The 25,117-nt window shown below is 48.5% G+C and overlaps 7 protein-coding genes across 7 annotated transcripts; 3 read left to right on the forward strand and 4 right to left on the reverse strand.

Moving 5' to 3' along the window:
* Positions 1 to 1,079: 1,079 nt before the first annotated feature.
* Positions 1,080 to 3,575, reverse strand: FIESC28_06284 (uncharacterized protein; the record flags this gene model as incomplete). Its single annotated transcript, XM_031160428.1, has 4 exons — positions 1,080 to 1,655; positions 1,706 to 2,134; positions 2,181 to 2,342; positions 2,397 to 3,575. 4 exons carry the CDS (start codon positions 3,573 to 3,575, stop codon positions 1,080 to 1,082), a joined length of 2,346 nt encoding a protein of 781 aa, XP_031015474.1.
* Positions 3,576 to 5,214: 1,639 nt separating this feature from the next.
* On the forward strand, positions 5,215 to 7,439 carry FIESC28_06285 (uncharacterized protein; the record flags this gene model as incomplete). The annotated part of the gene is made up of 7 exons (XM_031160429.1): positions 5,215 to 5,400; positions 5,454 to 5,578; positions 5,631 to 5,698; positions 5,746 to 5,850; positions 5,899 to 6,273; positions 6,325 to 6,986; positions 7,041 to 7,439. The coding sequence occupies 7 exons, from the start codon at positions 5,215 to 5,217 to the stop codon at positions 7,437 to 7,439; spliced, it is 1,920 nt and encodes a 639-aa protein (XP_031015475.1).
* A 525-nt stretch (positions 7,440 to 7,964) lies between these two features.
* FIESC28_06286 (uncharacterized protein) lies at positions 7,965 to 9,592 on the reverse strand (the record flags this gene model as incomplete). Its single annotated transcript, XM_031160430.1, has 6 exons — positions 7,965 to 8,336; positions 8,397 to 8,434; positions 8,494 to 8,764; positions 8,811 to 9,222; positions 9,283 to 9,528; positions 9,579 to 9,592. 6 exons carry the CDS (start codon positions 9,590 to 9,592, stop codon positions 7,965 to 7,967), a joined length of 1,353 nt encoding a protein of 450 aa, XP_031015476.1.
* A 605-nt stretch (positions 9,593 to 10,197) lies between these two features.
* FIESC28_06287 (uncharacterized protein) lies at positions 10,198 to 11,701 on the reverse strand (the record flags this gene model as incomplete). The annotated part of the gene is made up of 2 exons (XM_031160431.1): positions 10,198 to 11,059; positions 11,109 to 11,701. The coding sequence occupies 2 exons, from the start codon at positions 11,699 to 11,701 to the stop codon at positions 10,198 to 10,200; spliced, it is 1,455 nt and encodes a 484-aa protein (XP_031015477.1).
* A 917-nt stretch (positions 11,702 to 12,618) lies between these two features.
* FIESC28_06288 (uncharacterized protein) lies at positions 12,619 to 13,903 on the forward strand (the record flags this gene model as incomplete). Its single annotated transcript, XM_031160432.1, has 4 exons — positions 12,619 to 12,639; positions 12,695 to 12,844; positions 12,898 to 13,011; positions 13,064 to 13,903. 4 exons carry the CDS (start codon positions 12,619 to 12,621, stop codon positions 13,901 to 13,903), a joined length of 1,125 nt encoding a protein of 374 aa, XP_031015478.1.
* Positions 13,904 to 14,259: 356 nt separating this feature from the next.
* FIESC28_06289 (uncharacterized protein) lies at positions 14,260 to 16,984 on the reverse strand (the record flags this gene model as incomplete). The annotated part of the gene is made up of 5 exons (XM_031160433.1): positions 14,260 to 14,858; positions 14,911 to 15,934; positions 15,994 to 16,661; positions 16,710 to 16,805; positions 16,858 to 16,984. The coding sequence occupies 5 exons, from the start codon at positions 16,982 to 16,984 to the stop codon at positions 14,260 to 14,262; spliced, it is 2,514 nt and encodes an 837-aa protein (XP_031015479.1).
* A 3,802-nt stretch (positions 16,985 to 20,786) lies between these two features.
* On the forward strand, positions 20,787 to 24,575 carry FIESC28_06290 (uncharacterized protein; the record flags this gene model as incomplete). Its single annotated transcript, XM_031160434.1, has 2 exons — positions 20,787 to 21,529; positions 21,578 to 24,575. 2 exons carry the CDS (start codon positions 20,787 to 20,789, stop codon positions 24,573 to 24,575), a joined length of 3,741 nt encoding a protein of 1,246 aa, XP_031015480.1.
* Between the last annotated feature and the right edge of the window lie 542 nt (positions 24,576 to 25,117).

Raw genomic sequence — 25,117 nt, forward strand, 5'->3', positions numbered from 1 at the left:
GATAGTAAAGATCGAGAGTGTGTATATGCAGATGGGGAAGGAAGAAAGGAGGAGGGAAAAAACAGGGTCCGTGGAGAGATTTAATTAACGTCAGAGCTTTGACGATCTTCTTCTTTGATGCTGTATTTTTTCGGTTTGTTTTGTATGAGTTAAAGACTTGAAGTCGATAAAGATGACGGAGGTTTACTAAACAGGAAGCAATGAGAATGAATGGATGAATGCCAGGTACGACCCTCGACAGGAACTCGGCAACTTTTCAGCCCCAGCTGTGTAAGCCACAAAATTAGAATCAGCAGGCTAAGAGATGAGACCAAGGGAAGGGCAGGTGCCATCCATCAAATCGAAGCTTCCTTTTCCTTGGCTGAAGGAGTTCGGGAGTTGTATCAGATTGCCACTAGCTCATCTCGTCTCCGGCAAATCAAGGCCTCACAATTTCAAGTGACGTAGTATTATCTACGACAAGTGAGTAAGCACAGCAAAAGATGATACAATGTATTGATTTGACTCTGATTCTGAATAAATCGATAATATTTATTAGGGAAATCACACTCATTTGACACGTCTCACTAAAAGTTCACGCTTAATCCGTGTGAGATTTTAGTATGCTTCGAGTCGATGGATCTAGCGAAACCTAAACATCTTCACCAATACGCCATTATATCATCTAGTATACCCATATTATTACCGTACAGTCGGATACCAGAATATCTCACCGTGATCTTCAAGGGGGGCGCTTCTTTCTTTTCAAAACCGTCTTGTTCCCATCGCAAAAGTCTTCGGCAACTCAGGGATACGATCAAAGTAGCGCCGAAGTATTCGTTACTTGCCCTCTACTTTGCTCAGGGGCATCATTAATAGTAAAATTATGCAACACGGATGTGTATCTAACAAGCCAATGGGGCATCGTATCGTTAAACCGCAACCTCCCGCGTCAGGGTGTTAGAAGAATTGGTCCCCGAGAGCATACGAGACGAAATACTTTGGTCACCTTATGCTGGCTTAGGCTAGCAATTGAGATCCTTTATTTCTGTACCCTAAGCCTTAGGCGACAATTCTTCTAACACCCACCTGCTCCACCACTATATCTCCCTACACCATCTTGCCAATACAGCACTCAACTTCACTGCTGCTGGGATCTCCTCCAATGCGACATCGACTTTCCACATCTTGCCTTCTAATCCGCCATGTCCAGGGTTACGGGCACCACCTATGCCAGCTGGCACCAATAACCCTAGTGAAATGAGTCGTTCCCATGCAATACCAGCGACGCCACGGCTCCATACTCGGACACCACCGCCTACAGCAAGCATCCCTGATGTTGCAGAGTTGACTCGCTGCCTGCCCATCAAAGAGCTATATTCGTCGTATGCCATGGCCAAGTTGACCGTATCAGTGTGTGCTACAATATCCAATCGTGCTGCAGCAATAAGGAGTCCCAAGTCCAGCTCAGACAATGTTGATAGCAAGTGAAGCCTGGAGTCAGGGGGTGTCAAGGATTCGATATCTGCTTGCACAGCAGGTATTTTGAGTGTTACGTCGTTTGCTGAGAGAGCCGACAGAGGCAAGATCCATTCGGTCAGGAATGCCGAAGCCGACTTGGTTGTGTAATAGTGATACTGGAGCAAGTCCTGGAATGATCGCTCTCTGTATAGTCCCTGCACCACTTGTTAGAACGCTGTCCAAGTCCCATCTTGAACTGGCTTACCTCAATCTTTTCGTTCCAATATTTCTGGAACTCAGCATGCCCTTCGAGGTAGGTGTTAATGCCCTCCTTTTCGGCCTCGTCGCTGTCTACAACCAATCCCTGCCTGCAAACTTGCCAGTAGGCCGGAAGCGATTTTGGCATAGAGAGATAGACGTATCGATGACTGAATCGACTCTTGACTCGCTTTTCCAACATCTCAACAACATCCAGTCTAGTGGTACAGCCAATCACTGCGATGGGTGCCTTTCGCGACTGTGCAATATCAAACAAGTTGTACAATAATGTTTGTCGAGAGTGCGAGGCAAACATGTCGAATTCGTCAATCACAAACACAATCGACTGTGACGTGACACCTTCGTCTGTACCGATAATCTCAGACGGATGTGACAGGAGAGCAAGCAACGACGCCATGGTGTCGGCATAGTTTGTCTACATGGTTAGTAAGGGCAGTTGATGGAAGCAGCGGTTCACTCACTCTGTTCACCAAGTCATCTTCTACTTGCATCTCCTTGCCCAACTGGCGCCAAATCTCTTTCAAGGCCAGCTTGTCATCAGTGTGAATGAAGCCGTTGAGCCGCACCAAATGGAAATCATTCTTGTGCTCTTGAGACACATCAGAGATGACCTTTTCTAATAACTGTAAGACATAGTTAGCTTCCCGTGCATACGGAGTGATAGTGCGTCGCCTTACTGTAGTCTTGCCGCTTCCCCTGGTTCCAATAACCATCATTGAGTTTCCTTCGCCAGCCACAACCGTTTGTTCTACAAGCTGGTAAACCTTTTCTTCGGCTTCTAGCTGCCCAGACAACTGCAGACGTCTTCTTCCAGTACATCGATCGAGCAGAACCCGTTGTAATGATCGTACATGTTGGTCCAGGTTGGCGATTTCGGGCACATCTACTGCAATCTTAACAGCCGGAGGCTGAACACCCGCGGTCTTCTTGGGCGTCTTAAGTATGTCCTCTTGAGTACATGACTTGCAAAGCCAATCGCCTTCTGGGATATCCGGAACGCCATAACATTCCTGATGAACTGCGAAATCACACATGTCGCATAGAATGATTTGGTTGGGTGCCTGAGAGTGAGGTTTTAAGCAGAGTGCGCAGACAATCTCATTTGCTGCAGCATTCTCAGGCCTGCGCGGTGTTTTAGATGTCTTGGGTAGATCCGCGAAGAAGACTTCCCCGTTTTGATCTTGACCTGCTCCAAATGTAACATTCTTAGGTCGGCCTCGTGGTCTTCCCACTTTCTTGGGTGTTAGAATGCTCTTGGGTGTAGGTTTTGGCACTGACAATGAACCTTCCGGCGCGGAAAGCTCATCAACAGACCCCGATAGTTCATCGGCCAGCGTTTCAATCTTCTTCTTTCGTGGTCTACCCCTAGGGGCTGCGGGTTTCTTTGGCGAAGTGTTTCTGGTCCTAGAGATTCCGACTTCCTTCGGCAGTTCAACAGGTGCTGGTGCGGTATCCCATTTCGTGCCTTTCAGTGCCGACATTTTAATAGCAGGTCGGAACGCTGGCGCATCGGTACCGGGTTTTCCAGTGTCCCATTTTGTACCTTTTATTGCGAACCCTTTAAGTGCAGGTAGGAACTTGGCTGGCGCTGCGGCAGGTTGTGGTGCTGGTTTTGATGGCGATGCAACGGGTCGCTGGCCATTCGGTACTGGTATATCAGTGGCTAACGGTGGTTGAGCGATCTGGCCATTGAGTACTGAAGGGTACGCTGAGTTGATGGCTTTGAGTGCCTTGGGTGTTGAAGGAGATGCGGTTAGGTCGTCGAGTCGGCGTTTCTTGAGGGTCGCAGGAGTAGGGACGGGATCATCTTGGAATTGGGTTCGCTTCCGAGCGTTCGGAGTAGGAGAGTTATCCATTATGATTAACTGTAAATGAGTGACTGTGATTGAATGAATGGCGGACAAAATCGTTAAATCGTTTCCAAATCAAGGCTCAGCATGGCATCGTAACTATCCAAGCTTTAGTTGGTTGCGGTTGCCAATACAAATAAATCATAAATGCACTAGCCAAACTAAAACCAGGGGGAGACGCGTTTGACGCGTCGAGATTAAGACTAAGCGCTTCTCTTGGTGCCATCTCACGTGATCTATAAGACATGCATAACGACCCGCTTTTACGGAGTACAGCCCTACGAGATGAGGTGCATGTTGTTGGTTGAGATGAGTTTCCTAAACTGGTTATATCTTTCATAGGCGGAGAATATCATCCGCCGGTAAGGGTCTGATCATTGTTGTATGCAGTGACCCGAACCTGTTCGTTATCCTTGATACTAATGACTCGATCTCAGGTTATTGTATATAAACACGGATTCATCCTCATGTCTCATTTCGCACCTTGAAATGGGATGTCCTTGCCTCCTGAATATAAGAAATATCATGATGAGCCATATAATTGATCAATAAGGCAGTATTGGGATCATGGGGAGTTGTGCAAGAACCAAGTCAAAGTGAAGATCAGTCCCTAGAGGATCGATTCATGAATGGTCAAGTATGACTGAAGATCATAAAGGCCAGGCCTCTGCATATATATCCAGGCATGCAATATGTAATCAAAACACGAAGGATAAAAAAAATCAACTGATTGCAAAATATACCCAAATACAGAAAAGATAACGGCAATCCGAAACGAAACAGAACAGACTAAAAACCCTTCATTCAGCCACCCATTTAGATGCTCTACAGCCCCCCACTTTTGGGGGCCAGGGTGTATAAGCCAGCTTCAACACTCTCCAATGGCTTTGGTAACTGTGAGGTTTTAATCTGGTTCAGGGAGTACAAACGCTATCATTGTTAGAGTTGTCACTTTCTCTAAGTTTTCAATTAACTCTAGGCTAAAAACCTGAATAATTTAAAGAGAGCGAAGAGAGAGTTTACTCAAGGTTTCCAGCCTTGTGGGCCTACTCTCTCGACCATAAACTCGGCGACCTGCCAAGTATTTTCGGTGACTCTAGGACTAAAAACAGAGCAGAGGCTGAGTATCGGTTAACCTAATTGACCAATACCAGCCCGTTGTGAGTTATATCTAACGTGCTATATCTTCAGCTGCTGGAGCTAGTAACAAGGTTGGGGGCCACGGCCACTCTCACGTAAGATCCCAATACCACTTCAACTACCGCTAACAAGTGGACACTAGGCTCTGCTAGATCATATTAATCGTGCAAAAAGGATCAGTTCATGGCTCTTAGCCGTCTTCAAGTCCCGTTATCCATGCGTTGGCGGTAATGATAATTGTTTGAGGGTATCATTAGATGCATCACCCCTGTTCGTCTCACCGATCTTGAGACTCTGTGAGATCTCTATAAATATGGCAGTTCCCATGTGGAATGAAAATAATGAACTTTCGTAGACTAGGTTGTCAGACTTACGTGGGAAGCCTATTCAAGGTATGTGCACAAGTTTGTGTTGGATGTGAAGAAGCATTGTTCTCGTGGGAAGCTGCAATGGCTGTGATACTAATCTTCAATAATTAATCAGTCTATTTTGTTTCCGGTAAACAATGTCGAACGAAGAATCGCACGAGGCTACAACAACAGGCCAAAAGCTGGTTCTGTTCAAGAGTCCTCTCATAGGAAGATCCGACTCGGGTAGTAGTGACAATGGTCTTCCCGTCAAGCAGCCTACGGCTCCTGACATGAGCCTGTTTGGCAATCGATACGACGATGATTGTCCACAATTTCAAAAGGTCTATAGCATACAATAAGAAAATGGGAGTTGAAGACGCTGACAGCTTTGTAGCACGAGGATGCTAGTTTACTCGAGCTTTTCTACGATCTCTTCTTCGCCGCCAACTACACTGTCTTCAGCGAAACTCAGGGTGTCAACAGTGCCGACCGCTTCAAGGCCTATGTCGGCTACTTTACGTACGAAAGCCAACTTGTTTAGAGGGTGACAACGAAACTGACATATAGACAGTGTCCTTTGGATCACCTGGCTAACGACGGGTCTATACGATGTTCGATTTGTTACGGACAGCATCTTTGGTAGGCCATCGTTGATATTCTCTTGTGGAATTCACTAACTATTATAGAACGGGTTGCTCGAGGTATTCATCTTGGAGTCATGGTTGGCTTTGCAGTGGTCGCTCCCAAGTTCAAACCCGAAGCCCAAGACATGAGAACAATGAGGACATTCTGTGAGTACTCTTCCTAAGTGAAATTGCATCTCAGACTGACACTTTTAGCCATCATCCTCACAGTATCCCGCCTTGCTCTAGCTATTGAATACGCAAGCATCCTCTGGCACATCCGAAAATTCAAGAAACAAGCCCTCCCAATGCTTCTCCAGATCGGACTCAACTTCGTCCTCGCTATGATCTATCTCGGTACCACATTCCGCTTTACGAACCACAACAGTAACGTCTACATCACTTGGTATGTCCTAGCTGGTGTCGAGGTTGTTCTTACCTTTGTCTTGGCATACATTTTTCCTGTTCTCAGCTTCCAGGGAACACACTTGATGAAGCGTATGGGTCTTTTGACTGTAATTATCGTCGGCGATGGGATTATCACTATCTGTAAGAGTGTTGTCACTATTGTTGAGAACCCTGATTCGTGGAGTAAGTCATTTTCTAGTATGAAGTGTTCAAGCATGGACTGATCCTTGATAGATGCTGAGACTGTTGGTGTTGTCTTCGCTTCTGCAACTACAATCTACGTCGTCTTCCTCGTCTACTTCGACTGGATGAAGAACCCCTACCTCCCCAAATTCCGCCAACAACTCTGGACGATCATTCACTATCCCCTCCATCTCGCCCTCTGCCTCTTCATCCAAGGTTTCACCCAACTTGTCATCTGGACCAAAGTCTTCAACGTGATGAAGACAATTAACCCCCTTGCAGGCATTAACGAGGACGATTATGACATCGAAGACGAAAGCGAAGTCACGACAAAGATCGTGCGAGACATCTTCGCCAAAATCGTGCAAAACTTTTTCAATCTCTTCACACCGCAGTACCTAGCGACGCAGGAAGCAGTCACAGAGTCTCTTGACCAGTTATCTACTGTCAATGATACTTTCTGGGTACCGTTCTTCGATTACGCTGCGACAGGACAGGGCGAGGACAAACTCAATGCCACAGAATTTGAGATTGCGACGGAAGCTCTCAAGGGGCTTGGAAATGCTATGAAGCACGCTCTTCTCGAGAAATTTAAAATCAGTCTTGTCAAAGAGGTGGAAGATTATAACACAGCTCACAATATCACCGATATGACCGGCGTGGAACTCGAGGCCGATCTATCGAAAAGACTAGTAGATCGCTTCCATCTTATTGTAAGTGCTTTTCCCGACAACTGCTTTTTTCTGGAGGACTAACATATCTCCAAGTTCAACTATACTTATATCGCCGCGGGTGTTTCACTCATCATCATGGTTGGTCTGGCTGCCATGTCTCGTACAACCCGTTGGAGCAAATGGGCCATCGTTCGCCATACCATCTTTGTTCTTCTCGGCATTGGAACAAGTCTCGTCGCCGTAGTCAAATACAACGACGAACGAGCCGGGAAATATCAGACTAGTGGATGGATGATACCCGCCATCACTCTCGTCTGGGTCACTGTCCTCGTCTTGACTCATCTTCGCAACCCGCCGCCTCTGTTCTTCAAGGGTAGCAAGTCTTTCTGGAGCAAGAACAATGACTCGCAGACTTATAGCCACGTTATGCCTTCTGAGCAGCAGACCGCATACAAGGGAGTTCCCAGCACCCAAGTCACTTCCTCGGTGTAGGATTCGGTAACACACAAAGGAGATGGTTTAGGATATAGGATATACTGTCTTCTAACAACTAGTCTAATCTTAGCCTAGGTTATCAAAATTTAGAGAATACTGTTTATCATTGCCTTACACCCTATGTTCTTAGAGAATGCTCCTAGAGGAGGAAGGAGCTATAGCAGACTTCACGCAAACGGGCACCCACCAACGCCAACACCACCAACAAACCATCGCCACCAAGAAGAACTGAAGCAGGGCAAAAGATAAATAAAACACCAAAAGGAGGATGCGCTCGAAGGCGCTTTGTAATGCGTAATCTGGGAATCGAACCCAGGGCTCCCCGATGGCAACGGAGAATTTTACCACTAAACCAATTACGCGGTTACTGGTTGTTGAAATCAGTTTGCACAATCACGGTATAAGTTCTCAAACAAGGAACACGAAAGGAAACACGATTATACACGACGTTTGTTATACCTAGGATGCCTGATGCCGTTCGTTTCTTCAAGTGTTGACTCACCAGGCGTAACTTGATACCCATCATGACCTCAGTTTTGATGCCCCTTTTCTGCGGCCGTGATAAACACAAACGCCCTTTCCACCACTGACATGCCTCTCGTTCGCCGGACACATTGGACTGCTTGGTAAATGTTCCAGGATTTGGAACTTGAAAGGAAGTGGCTCCTCGAAAGGATTCCTGCGAACTGGTTTCTTAGGGATCCTCTCCCACCACTCGCATGTATCAGGAGCATAGCTGGTACGTCGGACTGTCTGTAGGGAGTGTCTTCTTGAAGAACAGGCTTGGAAATCCATTTCATCTTCGACAGGAGCGACTGTTTCGGTGAAGAACGAACGTGGTCGTCCGCTTGCAGTGTCTTCAGCTAGTGGAGGAGTCTTGATGCGTTTCGCTTCCTAAATAAAGAGAAAGACGAATCAGTACCCTCCACTTCCTTGGAACTGGCTTGAACATACCCCTCCTGGATATGGGCTATCAACACAGTTGACTTGCACTGTTAAAGCGTCAGCATGTACTATTTTATACTCACATGTATCTGCCAGAAGGACATACAAGAAGTACAACTTGAACCCAGAGATGGGGGAGGAGTCTCACCTTTCAGTATCTCCCTCACTGAGCTAGTCACGCTGCTATAAGAGTCTGCCGACTGTTTACGGGTCCACGGCGGGCGGCCAAAGAATCTTCGACGGAGCTTGGTTTTTGAGACATCATCCTTGTACCAAGCCCCCGTTTTTGTGACTTGATGCATACTGGAGTAGTTTTCAGTACCGTTCATACCTGAACATTGGTGTTCATGCTCAAATATTGCTGGAGGTGGTGTGATCTGTGAAAGTCAGTTCAGCCCTTGAACACCGATGCCCTCAACTGACCTCTCTGCGAATTTTGAACTTCAACTTGGATCCGATACTTTTCTTTGCTTTTCCATAGAGACTCCCGGTGGTAGGTGGTGTAGAAGGTGGAGTACTTATTGTTCGCGAGGGTAGAGAGTAATTATTCATCGGCGAGATAGAATCTGTACTATCCCTTCGCGAGACCGAGCTGGAATCTAGAATCTGATCCGAGAATTGAGTGACGCTAGGGTGTTGCAAAGAGAAGACGTGCGCCGATTCAGAGACAAAGGGACTGGAAGGTGGTCTTGGCGGTGGTGGCTCAAAGCCTTGGAAGTTGGGTGGCGCCGAAAGCGATGTCAAAGGAGAGGCAAGCGCCAGGTCTTGGACGTCAGATTCACTTGCGGACTTTGTTGAGCGGTTTCGCCATTTGAAGAAGCCTTTGCTTGTGTAGCTTTTCCGAGGCACGATAAGTTGGCGCTCTGCCCAATAACCCTGTGGGAACCAGACCTACTCGAACCCATCGCGAGGAGGTCGTGGAGGGTCGACGCTGAACCCCGAAGACGACTCAACAGACTGTCGGTTTATAGGACGAGGTGTGGTGCTGTTGGAAGGCAAAGGGGCTGAGAAAACATGCTCTGGCATCGAAGGTAGGCTAGGCTGATGCCTCATTGAGTTTTCATATTTAGGTCCGGTTGGAAAAAGTGAGGTAGAGGTGTAGGTAGATGACGCCTGTGTTCCCAACGGGACATTGAAGTAGCTGTAAGGGTGTCAGTAAGTCGTCCAGGAGCTAATATGGATCATGCATACTTAGGCTCATTCATGTTAGGACCGCTCACTGATATCATTGGATCTGAACGAGATGAAACAGGCATGGCAAGGTTGAAGCGAGCATCCCTTGAGGGAAGTTATCCCTCTGTCGAGCAAGCTCGACTCCGGCAATAGATTGGTATGCTCGCGAAGGAGATGTAGGCTGAACAGATATGTATCGAAAGTTCTGTAGCGAACGATCAGGAGATAGATATGAAGAAGGTTAATGCTTTGTTGTAGGACTGGATTCAATTTTGATTTTTAGGTACGCGTATTCGATGAAAGGTGAAGTTGACAGAAGCGAGCTCGACAAGTGGCTGTTGTTTTGGGGGGACACTAGAACCACTCGCGTTGCTCCTTCCTCCACAGCATTATCGGCACTCGAGAGCAAGACTCTTGCCACTACAATTCGGGATCAACATTTCAGGCAGTCACTCTAATAGACACAATACATGCGATCGAGCTGCAAAGGAACCTTAAAATTGGTATCGAGATGGACTTCTAGTCTCCAACAGACTCAAATCTAACTCAACTCAACATCTAACCAGCTTGTAACCATTTTTATACGCCATACGCCAAATATATCTTCATTCATTAGAAATGCCATTGATCAATCCCATCAGTCGATGAGCATGGTATCATCACCATCAAACGCCGGGCCTGTGGGCTCAATTGGCACTCCGCGACCTCGTCCAGCCAACAACTCTCTCCTCACCTCAGGTCCAATTGCCGAGTGACCGTGTGTCAGGAGAAGATCAAGCAGAGCCTCACGCTGGTCCTCTGTCACATCTCCCTTGTAACGCTGGGCGAATGCAAGCAGACTCTGGTGCCAGATGACGGGCAACTTGGTCTTGGCATCTCCCTCAACACCCGACATAGTTTCACCAGCCTGGACTGAGGCAGGGTCGACGCTGCGGAAGCGCAGGAAGTGGAAGACAAGGGCGTCAATGACCTGGAAAGGAAGAGCATACTTCTTCTCGAGAAGAGCCTTGATGAAGATGTTGGTGGCACCTCCACCCTCAGTGCCGTGTGACGCCTCCTGGGCAGCGATATCACACAGACCCTTCAAAGCGGCGGCAGAGTGAAGGACAGGGATAGAGATTCGGACCAGGACGGCGGAGATGATATGTGCTTCTCGGAGTGTGCAAGTTCCACTGCCAACAAGGGGGAACAGGAAACCCTTGAAGAAAGCAGCAGGCTTGTAAAGACCCTTCTTGAGCGAGTTGAACAAGTGAACGTTGAGCTTCTTGGTCTCGTAAATATCCTCACGGACACGGTCGAGGATAACCATTTCCAGGAATCGCTGAACGATGTGAGGCTTGCTTGAAACAAAGATTCTTGTCGCTTGGTAGCAGGCGTTAGGCGACCAGCTCTCAGGTTGGGTGATGGCAAGGATGTCTTCCCAATGAGGAATTGTTGGGAGCACCTTGAAGGGCTTTGGCAGAGGTCCGGACTTGTATCGGGAAAGAATTTGGCCGACCCTGCAATCATTAGTTTCTGTCGGTTTGCAAAAGTTAATAGACAACCTACTTGGTGTAGACCTCGATAACCTTGGGAGGAAGCTCGTATTCGTCCTCGTCGGGAGGTCCCAAGTTGTTTTCCCGTCTCTCCTGTGCGGCCTCGTGCGCAGCGATCTTCTCCAAAATCAGGTCCGCAAGGTTGACACTCTCGCCCTGCTCCTCTCCAGTGGGCTTGAGATCCCAACCGTGCTTCAACAGGTCGTCCTCCTCGTCGGGCATGAACTTTCGGTACATGTCAAGATCATTGGGGTCAACCTCGACCTCCTCGACCTCCTCATCATCCTCGCCCCAAGCCTCGTCGTCATCGTAGACCTTGTTCTCTTCCTCCTCGTCGCCAAATCGCGAATCGTAACCAAAGTTGTCGATAGTAGGCTTAGCAGCGGCAGGCTTGCCAGCGTTATCCTCCTCGGCCAGCTCACGACCTATGCGCAGAATGGTTCGAGAGGCGCGATCGTCGACAAAGTTCTCCTCCTCATTATCGCTACCCTTTGATCGCTTCTTAGAGGGCTTGTTCTTCAGGATTCCACTAGCTGTGATATCATCCTCGAGAGGGTTGTGTCGTCGCGGGTGCCGCGCGGCAGTGGGAGTAGTGGCCTTGGGCATTTTGGGCGTATTCAACTTGGAGATGGCACACAATGTGGGCTTGGAGTCGCAGTTAGGTAGAATTTCAAAAAATTTGCCTTATCGATAAGGACCCCTCTTGCTCTAATTCGCCTAGTGCGTCGCCTCGGCTCACAAAGGTTACTCACCGCTTTCGGGACCAGCCAGGAAATATTATACGATACAGTAATAATAGAGAGACTCAAGATACAGCAAGTGAATATGTTATTCAATTGATATTTGCCAGAGATGATATACACAAAAGGTTGTCTTCTGGCTTGCATATCTACTACTTGACTGTTCAGTATGGATACAGGGTAGGTTAGGGCAGCACAGCAACTGCATGTAAGACAAGCTATGAAATCATTTATGACCCTATGAGAGTCTTTGTATCCAATTTGGAATCTCTATGAATTTTAGATCCAAGATAGTCATACATGAGTGTTCAGTGGACTTGCTGCATGGTCTTTCTTCGTTCAGTATATGGTCTCTTGGTCTCTAGTTCCAGATTTATCATGTTAAACAAGAAGTATTTGCCTGATAGTTGAATGTGAATAAACATCATATAAAGGATATGACTCTACTGTATAAGATATGAGCATGAGAACTTGTTCTATTTTGCTTTTCAGCAACTCTACAAAATCTATTAGTTAGACTGCATATAGTAAACCCAGACTGTCGCAAAAAAATTATGACTCGCATTTTGCCCCGCCACCATGATGACACAAAAGAGACCCTTGGAAACTTCTTCAGCCTGTGGGTCCCGCTGAAAATTCACAAGTCGGCCACTAGAAATTACGCCCAGTCTACTGAAGCAGCGATGACTTCAGGCCTCGACCCCCACTACTGTCATGCCCCTCCAAAATCATCACCAACTCTAAAAAATCACTCCAACAACATTTATTGAAGACACAGACAAAATGCCGACTGAACTAGAAGAGGTATGCGATCGTATATGGTTAATATTGGGAGTTGAGCTGACAAAATGACTCATAGCTTGTGGGCTTCATCGCCAACCCTAATGCCCAGATTCGTCTGCTTGCTGCTGAGAACCTGGTTCCCTACTCATTGTCAGACCCAAGTATTTTCAAGACTGAGAAGCTTCAACCGATCAAGCACTTGAGTTTCTTAGTTCGGGATCATCCTGTGAGTAGGACTTGAAGGGACCAAAAAAGACCTCAAATTAATGAAATATCTAGAAAATTGCCGAACATGCTATCACAATGCTTGTCAACCTATCAGGCGATGAAGAGGTCCTCAAAAGTCTAGCAACCGATGAGAAGTTCCTAGGAATTGTCTTTGATCTCATAGTGGTATGTACGACATTCAGGATTTCAGAGTATCAGGCACTAACCCAGTATCTAGAACCCAGAGGAGCCAAATGCCAACTTGCTAGCTATGCTTGCTGCTAACCTTTCCAAGTGGGATGGTCTGAAGGATTTCCTTAAGAGAAAGCAAGAACCCCCTAAGGAGTTGGGCTCAGATGAGATTGTTCTCAACCAACTGCTGGATCTGTTTGTCAAAGGCCAAGATGGCACATACAACAAGAACGCAGACTTTGACTACCTAGCTTACGTTTTTGCCGATCTTTCCAAGCATGCCGATATCCGAAAGCACTTCCTTGAAGAGCAGCCCTACGACAAGGTTATTCCTCTCACCAAGCTCAAGGTCTTCACAGAGCACAAGTCCGATATCCGACGTAAGGGTGTTGCCAGCACTATCAAGAACGTTGCTTTCGAGGTTTCATCGCATCCATCTCTCCTGGCCGAGGATGAGATCGACATTCTTCCCTACATCCTTCTCCCCATCATGGGCAACGAAGAGTATGACGTTGACGAGACTATGGACATGTTGCCCGACCTTCAGCTCCTACCCCCTGACAAGAAGCGAGACTCAGACAACCAGAACGTGCAGACACATGTGGAGACACTTACTCTTCTGACAACGTCACGAGAGGGACGTGATTTGATGCGCCGGGTCAAGGTCTACCCTGTCATTCGAGAGACACATCAGCGTGTCAACGATGAGGGTGTCCAAGAGGCTTGTGAGCGACTGGTCCAGGTTCTGGCACGAGATGAGGAAGGTGAGGGAGAAGGCGAGGTCAAGGAGGAGAACGGAGTCAAGGCTATCGAGGACAAGCCTGCTGCTACTAATGGCCGCGTGGAAGAAGTTGAGGATGAAGATGATCAGCTCGTTGAGGTTTAAACCGATCTTGAAAAATGCTGAAGACAAGATGATGTCTGGGCGAAGGGTTCTGGAAAAAGGAACTCAAAGAGAATTGGAAAGAAGGCTATGTGGTTGAATTATGAAAGCCGAGACCAAACATGGGTCCGGTTATGTTGGATATTATGAATATAGGCACTCAAAAGTAACGTATATAGACATGAATGTTTTAAAAACGAGTGTTTTCCCGTAGTGGTCCTAGCCCAAGGTATCTTTACCACAAAATGCTGTGCTTGTAAATGAATGTCCTGCCGCCCAGTCTTGATATGTACCCAAATGTTCCTATATGTTCACCAAAACCAGAAACGCCGCTTTGCAAGTACACCACCCAAGTTCATCTATTTACTTTGTCCCATATCCTCTTCGCTCTCCTTAAACATACTCTTACGAATCGGGCTTGCTGAGGCCTTGGCCGTAATATAGTCCCTGCCGGGGGCCTCGTTGGCACTGGGAGGAGAAACTGGGACAGGAGACACTGCTGTGTCAAGAGGAGGTGACGTGGGTGTGGGGTCTGCGGGAGGAGAAGGAAGAATATCCGCTGTCATGCCAGGAAACGGCGGCGAAGGCATGCTGCCATCGTCGGTCCTGGGACTCACAGGGCTGGTGAAGTTTCGAAGTGCAGAAGCGTCACCTTCAGAAATACCAGATACGTCGGATGCCACGCGAGGTGGCTTACCGCTGTTTTCTGTCACCCCAGACACATCAGATGTCATGCGAGTATGGCCAGGATGACCAGCGGTAGGAGAGTCAGGCTGAGACATCTGTGGTCCAGTCGACCTAGAAATGGTGCTCGCGTGCTCGGGACCAAAGGAGTATGAGTTGCTGGAGGGGTTAGACATAGACTGGGTTTTGCTATCGGAAGCGAAATGAGAGTACTTCTGTATGATATCGATGGGCGAGAGGCCTGTATCGTGAAGCTCAGTTGGCCGTGATGTATCTGGACTGGTTTAGTTTCGTTCCATTGTTCTGAGAGGGTACCTGTAACTTACCAGGCATTTCATGGATCTGAGTGTCAGCTACCTCAGCAGGGGACAATGTATGAGCTTGAGCGACCGCCGGGGAGGGTGACAACCCAACAGCTTGTACGGTAGAGGCCATCTCGGTGCCCGGGCTTGCAGGGGTCTCGTCAGTAGTGACCGTGGGAGCCTTCTCGTTATTTTGACCTCGAATCCATGATCGGATTCGTGACTCTGGATTTTCAGTTCCATAGTCGCTGGTACGGTTCTTGAAGATCTTGCGACGACGCCAAAGGCAAAAGACGACCAAGATACCAGTGACAAGCATAAGACCGAGAACGACACCCAAGACTGGCGCAACCCACTTAGGGAGGCCAGAGCCGCCACTATCGCTTCCACTGTTGTCACTACCATCGGGGCTGTCGATCTTAGGTCTTCCTGTAGAAACGGCTTTGTTGTAGGGCCAGTATTCTTCGATCTTCTTCGTGTCGTATTCTGTGCCAAAGAGATCTTCAAGGGCAGAAGTCGACCAGCCACCCGCAGGGGCAGTAGCCGTTGCACCGCCTGCAGCGTCACCTCCAATCTCGGATCGAATCTTCTCATGAACGCCATAGTCGCTGTATTCGTTAGGGTCATATCCTTCCAACCATTCTCCACTGGTGACATTGAAGTTAACCACTGGACCTTTGTCAAGGCAAGTGATTGAGGTTCCTGCAAGGGGAGTGTAGCCACCAAAGACCATCATTTGGTCAGGGTATGGCATGAAGCATTTATGTCCGGCGCGACCATGGATCGATTTCCCCTCATTGATCTTGATCCATGTGAAAGAGGGTAGAGAGAGCACCCAAACATCATCACTAAAGGAGTCTTTCACATTGATACCGTCGAAGCCGCCGTAGTAGAAGATGTTGAAACTTGAACGGTCTGAAGCCGTAGCCACTACGGCGCATCCTCGTGTTCGTGCTCCTGGACCGTCCTCGGTTTCTTGTTGATACCACTTGTTCTTATCGATGTCGTAGATATCAATAGTCTGCATGAATTCGGGGCTCTGCTTCTTCTGTTGTCAAAGTCTATGTCAGCTATACAGCGCGGTATGTCAGCTGCGATATTGCTTACACTTTCTGCCTCGTTCGCAGATTTGCCACTTCGTCCCGCCCATTGGGGATAAACAACGCCGCCCAAGACGACGAGAATACCCTTCTTTCCCACAGGAACCCAGACGACTTCTGCATTAGCACGACCTTTGACCTTATCCAGTGTTGTGTTGGACCATGTTTCGTATAATTGCTCTTCGAGGTTCAAGGTAATCAGGGTATCGGAGACGTTGGTGGCCTTCTTTTCGGGGTCATTCGTGAAGAACTCTCCCTTCGACGGCGACCGCAAACCAGAGAAGTAAAATGCGAGATTCTCCGATGGCACGTTCGTAGCTCCTCCATAGGCAACGTATCGAGTGATGCCCTTGTCCAGCTTTTTGTCAACAAAACCTGGCTTCCATGTTGGTTTATCTGGCCCATATTGATAGGCCTGATATCCCAAAATCTCGTCCTTGGGGGGAGATTCGTATAGGTCACTGTTTTCTAGAAGGTCACCGCCGTAGAGGAAGAACTCTGCGTCGTTGCCGAGAAGGGCGCCATCGACAAAGTTGGGTGCAGCGCCATTGCTGTTACCCGAACCTCCACGAGCTTTAGACATGGCTGGTTTGTCTAGAAGAATGCCAGTCACATTGGTAGTTGAGTTAAAAGGAGTGCTCATGTTGAAATTGAGGATGATCCCGGCATTGTTACCTTGTATGGTCAGTCATTGTAAGATGGATATGAGATACTCCGGCCTACCTGAATCGAGGCCTGTGACTGTTTTCCCATCATTCAATTTGGCATGCCATGTAATATCGCCGCCATCAAGATAAACCATATCGCGGATCATGATTGCTAATTGAACATTAGAAACGACCTTCATCCATCCAAAAGATCGCATGCTTACCTCTTGGTTGCTGCCATGTGCATATTCCCGTGCTGATCTGGCCATCCTGCCAGTTATCAAACTGAGCAGCAGCTGGACCTATGGCCACCGTCAAGAACGCCCACGGCGCAGAGTTTCTCAACATCATAATTGCGATGGTTGATCTCCAAGTAGGCGTCACGGAGTAGACGTTCGAGGGAAACTGGGGTAGCGGACTGCTATACTAGACCATCGCTTATTCTGTATCCTAAAGGCTTTCCCAAAAAGCGGCAGGCAGGCCGAATACCCGCTGAGAGGCAAATTCAAACGAATGACAAGGCTGGTATAAGAAGGTAAGAAATCTCTATTGAACAAAGAAACAGCCTCGGTCTAGAATCAAGGATCGCTGAAGCGTCCAAGCGGCCTGGTAACCGGCGAGTTTGTGCAAATGTACAAATAGCGGCAAGGATAAGTGAACCAGGTGCCAAGGCAAAATGATTGTAAGATGGGAAAGAAACGGCGCGGGCGAGAATCCAAAACGTTCAGTAAGACCCGTCAGACTCACTGCAAAAGCGTCAAACAACCGTACAGTATTCGCCAGTATTCGCCGTTTAAGCAAACGTTCGCCACCGGGAGCAGTCGAGATCGAAGATGGGGATAGGGCTGAGGGATCAGCTGTTCTTCTTGTCAAGCCAGCACATTTGTTGACAAGGGAATTTTAAGTACCATCAACCACCATCCATGTAGCTCGGTGGATTCTCATTCGTCAAGAGATACCACCTTGCTGCGATGTAGCATGCTCTGCAGCATTGTTGTGGTTACGGTCACGCTTTTGGCTGATGCTCCTCTGAAGAGACATGGTATTTAACAGGGATAGCTTCCATGTGTCTGCTCAGCCTCAACCTTAGAGAACATGTTCTTACCAGCTATTCCGAAACAAGCCCGATTAAGCTGTTGAAGTTGGAGGACGGTCCATCCACCAGGCCTGAAAGTTTTCAGACAGCGGTGATGAGTGGGTATCACTTCCTTAACGGCGGCTGACTTGGAGGAGTTTTCTTTCTAGACCTATAGGCTCGGGGATCAGCCTTGAACTAAGCCAGGGTGGCGGGCTCCATTTGGTTCTCATTGCAGAGAAAAACAGCCAAGAAGGTACGTGTTGCAAAGTTTCTTGCAAACAAAGAATCAGTGGCCATGGCTGAGAATCGGACGAACCGACAATAGACTGTTGGCGGTAGAGTCATCCCACAGACCAACAGCCACAACCGCCATGTGGCCCAGGCAGTTGGGATTATCACGATCTCGCATAAAGTTCCTTACTGATCGAGCTAATTAGTCGGAGTACGCTCGGAAAAGAACTCTTCTGATTGTCTTTTCTCTTCATCGCGACAGGATACGGATGCGGACATGACCGAACGGGATAACTGGCTCCTTGTAGTAAGAAATGTCAGATTCGCAAGAGCCAAGTCCAAAAGTCCCATCCGTTGAAGGACGGGTGAAAAGGGCTTTGGAAGGCTGGGGTTGTTCAGATTGGAGAGGCATGGTCGATCTTACCACCCACATCCCTGCCAAAAATAAGCACTGGCACATGTCGGGAGGAGAAAATGTAACGATACCACACCTTCGGACTTTCTCTCCGTGGGACCAAGGAGAAAAGGCCCATGAAAAGTCCTCCATTCACACATAAAATGCATATTATTCGCGCTACAAGGATGTCCTCTTTTTAGACCTCTCCATCAAGGGCGCGTTGTCATCCTCCGAGGTGTCTTGGTCCGCCGCAATTCGGACGCATCTCATCGTAGCCCCCACAAGCCATGATGGATCAAAAGTCGCGCAGGTGAGACTTGATGTCTGTAGGCAGGCACTTTGTTCGTGTTTGAGGCAGTATAAAGCGAGGACGAACTGTTTGGTTATTGAAGTGGACATGAGTAAATGAGTGTGGATTTGAGAACAAAGAAAATGTTGGATGGTGAATCAGTTCAAGTCAATTATGTCATTGAAGTCGACGAAGGACCATATCTGATCCGAGCACCATGTTGACCGGTCCGGTCTGCGCTTTCCGTTTACGTTGGAAAAAGCAGAAGGCCGGTAGGCTGGGCAACTCAACTCAACTCTGTCTGCCTTCCTTCTCATAGAAGTGAGACCTCAAATAAGGCTCGGCATGCGGGCTATAGCGGGGCTCAGGGTCGACCCAGTGGGGAGAGTAAGTCTTGGTGGGCCAGCTAAGCAGTATGCACCCAAGCTTCCACGCCTCGTGCTTACATCGACCGACCGACTTCTAGAGTCAGGTACGCGAGTGTCTAGTACGAAAATTTGCATTGGTAATTTAGTTGTTGGTTTCTTTCTTGTCTAAAACAAGAATTGGCTTGCAAGATATGAGAGTTGGCAGGTAAAACTGTAACAAAGGAAGATCTTGTCGATCTCGGATCTGATAGAGTGTCAATGTTTCGAGTCTCCACTCACTCCCGCTTCACAGGGCTGGATCCAAGCAAAAAAATATCGTCATGGGTTGGTTCGCTTTGTTTATGCTACGACCAATCATAATTCGAATGGCCCTGAGAACATCAGGCTGTGGCGCCCTCCTTCCCGCCCGTTTCACTGTAAGCCACCAACTTTAGTGTCGGAAGGTAGGAGCCTCTTCCTCTTTCCTCGACTTCACTTGACTTGGCTGCTCGAGTTTGAGGCCACTTCCACTTCCACTTTTCTTTGACATCCACATCAGAAAAGCATGTCTTTGTGTGTCGCATTTGTCTTGCCTTGTTGTTTATGCAACAGCCAATAACTCGTTCAAAAGCAATGCGAGTGGCTAACAACTTGCACTTTTATACGGGAAATCACGAACTCTCTACACCCAAATATGTTCGATGTCCTGTGGAATCCGGCTTTGCATTAGCCACAGCATCAATGGCGCACATCATACAGCAAGTCGGAGACCGTGGTACCGCATTGTCTATTATTATCCCAGTAGCATATTCTCTTTACTTTTGCGCTGTCAATGCTACAATGTTACGCGTCAACTCTTTCTTGGCTTTTGGGCTGAGATCTGGAGCAGCCTCACCGTTCGATTACTGCACTCTTCAAGCAATTTACTTCCTAGACCATGCCACATCTTCGGTCCCGTAGTCCATCATGTGGTGGGCCGAGTCAGCAAGAACCCTGTGGGTTACTGTGATGTGCTGTGATATTTTCACTTCTCCGCCCCTTCGCGGCCCGCAGCCTTGGGCCGAAGAGGATGGGATGCGCGATAATGGACTCAATCGCCCCCAACATTAAGGCGTCAGGACAGGGACCATCTCCAAGTGGATCTTCAAAGGTCGTGCTGCTTGCTGAATTGGGGCATATTCCAACGGACGTACCCCCTGTCAGACCCTTGCCTTCAACCATGTTCAATATGCATTGTTGCTCATGCTACATCTCGCTCGAAGTAAGCCGGCTCAGTTGAGGTACCCACAACTCGTCCAGAGCTTTTAGTTCAAGCGTTGTACATCCGGCTGAGGGTGTCTTTTGTGAAGTCCCTTTGTCTAAGTTGTCTGCTCGATCCGGAATTCCTTTAACCTGAGCTTATGCTTGAGTTTGATTACCTTCTTACTCTCGCCTTCATCACCGACTGAGGATCCTGGTGATTGGGTTCTACTGGGTAATGACCCGCAACTTAGTTCTTACAACTACTCACCTGCCGTGTAAACACGCTGAAGTGGCTTGTCCGAGAGGAGATTAACTCTAATTGCGGATGTTATTGTAAGTGGTGTCGAGTGTCAAGGCACTCTCCGCGGATATCCTCCGTTGCTCAGCCCCCAATATTCGTCTTGGCTTCTTATCATATATCTATCTGAACAATGCTTTTGCATCCTCTGTCTCACGTCTTCTAATGTTTGGATCAAGAGTAGGACCTTGACGTTCGTTTTACCACACTCGCTACCTAGCTCTTGCGAGCTTCACGCTGGTATCACTCGCTCCTAACACTATCGCTTGCCATGCGCTTCTCACTATTGCTCAGCGTCCTAGGCGCTGCAGCTGTCGAGATTCCTGCCCAGAAAGGCGATGATAGATTATATCGCAGGAGCGAATCCGCACCCATACAGCCTGCTGCTGCTGCTGCTGCTGCGAACACCGCAGCACCGGTCCAAGATGGTTATGTCGTCAATTCTCCTGTAGTTCAGACATACGGAGCTGATACCGAGCCGGAAACATCACTGGCACAGGCACCTCAAGTCACCCAGTCTGTTTCGAACGAAGAGGACGAGAAGAAAGATGAGAAGAAGCAGGAAAACACCAGTGTTGCTGTGCCCGACTCAAATGATGCGGCAACCGAAACGAGTCCAAAGATGGTTTACAACATTGAATGTTCATGCCATCAACCCGCACCTCAACCGACTATCACCGGAGGATATTCTGTTGATCCTCCAGTTCAAATCACGACGAGTCAGCCTCCAGCGGTCTCTATTACGGGAGGATATTCTGTTGATCCACCAAGTTCAACAACCCCAATCCCCGAGCCTGTGCCCACGACTACCGAGAGTGTAGTGCCCTACCCTCCGCCGAGCTATACATATGGGCCTCCTCTTCAACCTCCAACTACAACCAGCGCGGTCCCTACGTTGCCTGATACAACTACCGAGACACCATTACCTCCTACTACTGAAACACCACTGCCTCCTACTACCGAAACACCGCTACCTCCTACTACCACAAGCCCGCCCCCTACCGATACTGACTGGTAAGTTGCCGTTCATCGATCGAAGTTCTGTCACTAATTTAACTCAAGCTCTCCCGGCTATCCTGTTACCGTCACCAAGACAGAGACAGTCACTTCCAAGATTGTTGAAACTGTCGTCTCCACCAAAACTGTCGTTCGGAAGTATACTTCAACTGTTACTTCCAAGATCGTGGAGACTGTCACCGAGACACAAAGTGTAGAAACGGTGACCGAAACTCAGACTGCAGTAACAATTACCGAGACCCAAACCGCAGAAACGGTAACAGAAACCCAAACCGCAGTTACGGTGACCGAAACGCAGTCTGCAGAAACTGTAACGGAAACTCAGACTGCATCAGTAGTGACCGAGACGGTCACTCAGACGGTAATTGAGGGCACCACCTTGGTGCAGACTCAGCCTGGAACGACATATGTGGAGACACTACCAGGAACTACCGTGATTCGAACTGAACCAGGAGAGACGATTATACAGACTCTACCTCCAGTCACCATCACGGAGCCAGGAGTCACAATCACCGAAGATGGAGATACAGTTACGGTACCTGGTCCTACAGTTACCGAGGCAGGAACAACTATCACTGAACCTGGAACTACTGTAACGCTGCCCCAGGAGACTGTCACTGAGGCTGGAACAACTATTACTCTACCTGAAAAGACTGTGACAGAGCCTGGAAGCACCGTGACTGAAGCTGGAACCACTGTTACCCTTCCCGAAGTCACGGTCACTAGACCTGGAAGCACGGTAACGGAAGCTGGAGCAACTGTAACTCTACCTGAACAGACTGTTACAGAACCTGGTAGCACTGTCACCGAAGCTGGAACAACCGTTACTGAGGCTGGCACAACTATCACCAGGCCTGGACTCACGGTCACTGGTACTGTCACCGTTCCTGGAAGCAGGATCACAGTTACTGAGACCGGAGAGGATGAGACTGTTACCGTTCCCAAGACTATCATCCAGGCTGGCGAAGACAGAACTGTGGTGAGAACTGTTACTCTTCCAGGCCAGGAAACCATCGTGACAGTGTCTGGCGAGGAGCAAACCATCACAGTTCCCGGAGAGCGCACTGTCGTGACTGTGCCCGGAGAACAGGCTACCGTAACGGTCGAGTCAGTTGTTACTGAGCGACTTCCTGCAGAGACGGTGACCCTCACCAAAGATGGAGAAACTGTTGTAACAGTGGTCCCCGGCCCAACAACTGTCTACACTACTACCTTGACCATCGGCCAGACTGTGCAACTTCCTCCAACCACAGTTACTGCCACTCCCGGGCGCATCACTCTGTGCCCCAAGCCTACTGGTAGATCTGCACCGCTCGACCCTGATTCGGACCTCACATTTGGCTGCAAGCCCGGATACGTCTGCAACCCTCCTAAGCCATCCTGGTGCAACTTCTGGTCCGAGCCACCTTCCAAAGACTATCTGTGTGAGCCCCAGTACTGTATCAAGGCCCCGAAGCTCAAGAAGCCCAAGTGGCGTAAGAACGAGACCGATTACTATCCACGAGCTCCTGGATACTTCGATCTTAACCCTGAGGCTTTCGGTCTTTCTTACGATATCTTCGAGAAGCAAGTCTACGAGAAGGTTGTCAGTGGCGAGCTCACAACCTTCACGACTGGTAACTGGGCCTCTCAGACAACCTTGAGTGACTGGCCTGATGCCACTACCTCCATGGCAGAGAACTATGACAACGTTCCTAGCAACAACCAGCCACGTGGACTGCACCTGCTGGAAACTAGAGACGTCACTCCGGCCATTTGCTTCGATGACTGTAACGGTGCTTTCAAAATTGCTCAATCTGTTGGAAAGTCAGACAGACTTTGCAACGACGGTTCCTCATTCCGTAAAAGCTACGGCGTGTGTCGAGAGTGTATTGGTGATAACACCGAGGAGACCAAGCAAACCGAGCGAGACTACGTCGTGCCTCAGTTCCAGCAGTTCACCGAATACTGTGATGGCAGGGATACTACAAGTGCCACTACAGCCGCATCTGGCCCCGAATCCCAGGTCACTGGAACTCCCGACGTGGAGACCAAAACTCAGGTCGAGGCTACCTCAGGTGGATTTGCTCCCATCACCACGGAAGACGACTCTGAGTCCGAGACACGCAGTGCCGACTCTGATTCTCAGTCGACCGATGAAGCTGCCAAGCCTACTTCTGCAGAAGAAGAGAACACCACAGATCGACCTGAGCCTACTTCCAATGTCCGTGCCACTACAAAGGAATCCGAACCTGTTACCACAGAAGAGTCTGAGCCTATCACCACAGAAGAGTCTGAGCCTGTCTCCACAGACGAAGCTGAGCCTAGTTTGACCGCCGATGGATCGTCTTCAGATAGATCGCAACCAACCACATCTGGAGCTGCTGCCGAAGAGACAGCCGAGACAACTGGAAGCCCCGAAGCAACGGAGACTGAAACAGCAGCTGATGAGGTATCAACCGACGGGTCTGAAAACTCTGCAGCTGGTGAGTCCACCACTTTGCCTTTTACTACCAAGAATGTCGTGACTGTCACATCCACGCGTGAGGACTCTTCTGAGACTGATGTCGTTTCTACCATCACAGAAACAGGTTCAAGAACTGCTCAGACCAAGGGCGTCGAGACAGACTCTGCAAAGACTGATTCAGACGAAGCTACTGCAACAGAGGCCGCCACTGGAACAGATACTGTCACTGATGCAGAGTCTGCTACTGAGACCGACGGTTCCAGTGCAACTGAGACAGATGATTCCGAGACTGCCTCAGAGACGGACAGTTCTGGAGACGTCACTGAGACCACGATCACAGCCACCCGCTCTGGTAAGGCTGATGCCACCGAAACCGAGACAGAATCGGGAGCTGCCGCAACAGAATCCTCAGAAACAGAGACTCCTGATGATTCTACTGCTTCAAGCGAGACCCGCTCACGACTCGAGACACGTACTTCAACTGGCACCGCCGACGAGACAGCAGCACCTTCAACTGTCGAAGCTGCTGCCTCTCGCTTGACAGCCAGCTTTGCTACTTTCATCGCTCTTCTGTCGATGCTAGTGATCCTCATTTAACCTTCAACAACAACAACCACATTTTACTTCACTTTTCACGACACTCATTACGATAATGTCTATTCGACAACGACTACATGTTTACGTTTACGCTTCATGGAAACTCAGTGCACATACTTTTAGGTCAGGATGACTTTATACCTTTTGGATATTTGGCTTTTTGCCGCGACGCTCTTTTGGCGCAGGGTGGGAAGCATATAGAATTAGCATTGAGATACCAGACACTCCTTGACGCATATACCACGGGAACGAGCGAGAAAATTGGATTTTTGGATCGGAGAATTTGGCCACGAGGGGCCAGCTTTGATACCATGAGGAAAGAAGGATCAAGTAGCATGTGGAAGAAAATTGATTATTGTTCTGTCGCCGCCGTTTTGGCGAGTCGAGCTCTGCAATTTGGCCTGTCCTGTCCCAAACATTGTGGTGAAGGTATAGTATGATACATGTAGAGTACAATCGTCCGCAGTATTAGGGTACGATATAACAAAGGAAACGTTTTGAAGTCATCGTGATTTCGTCTCGAATGGTGCAACATCCGGCTC

This window comes from Fusarium coffeatum (genome assembly GCF_003316985.1).
Source record: "Fusarium coffeatum strain FIESC_28 chromosome Unknown BRIP53273_contig_136, whole genome shotgun sequence".
Lineage (NCBI taxonomy): Eukaryota > Fungi > Ascomycota > Sordariomycetes > Hypocreales > Nectriaceae > Fusarium > Fusarium coffeatum.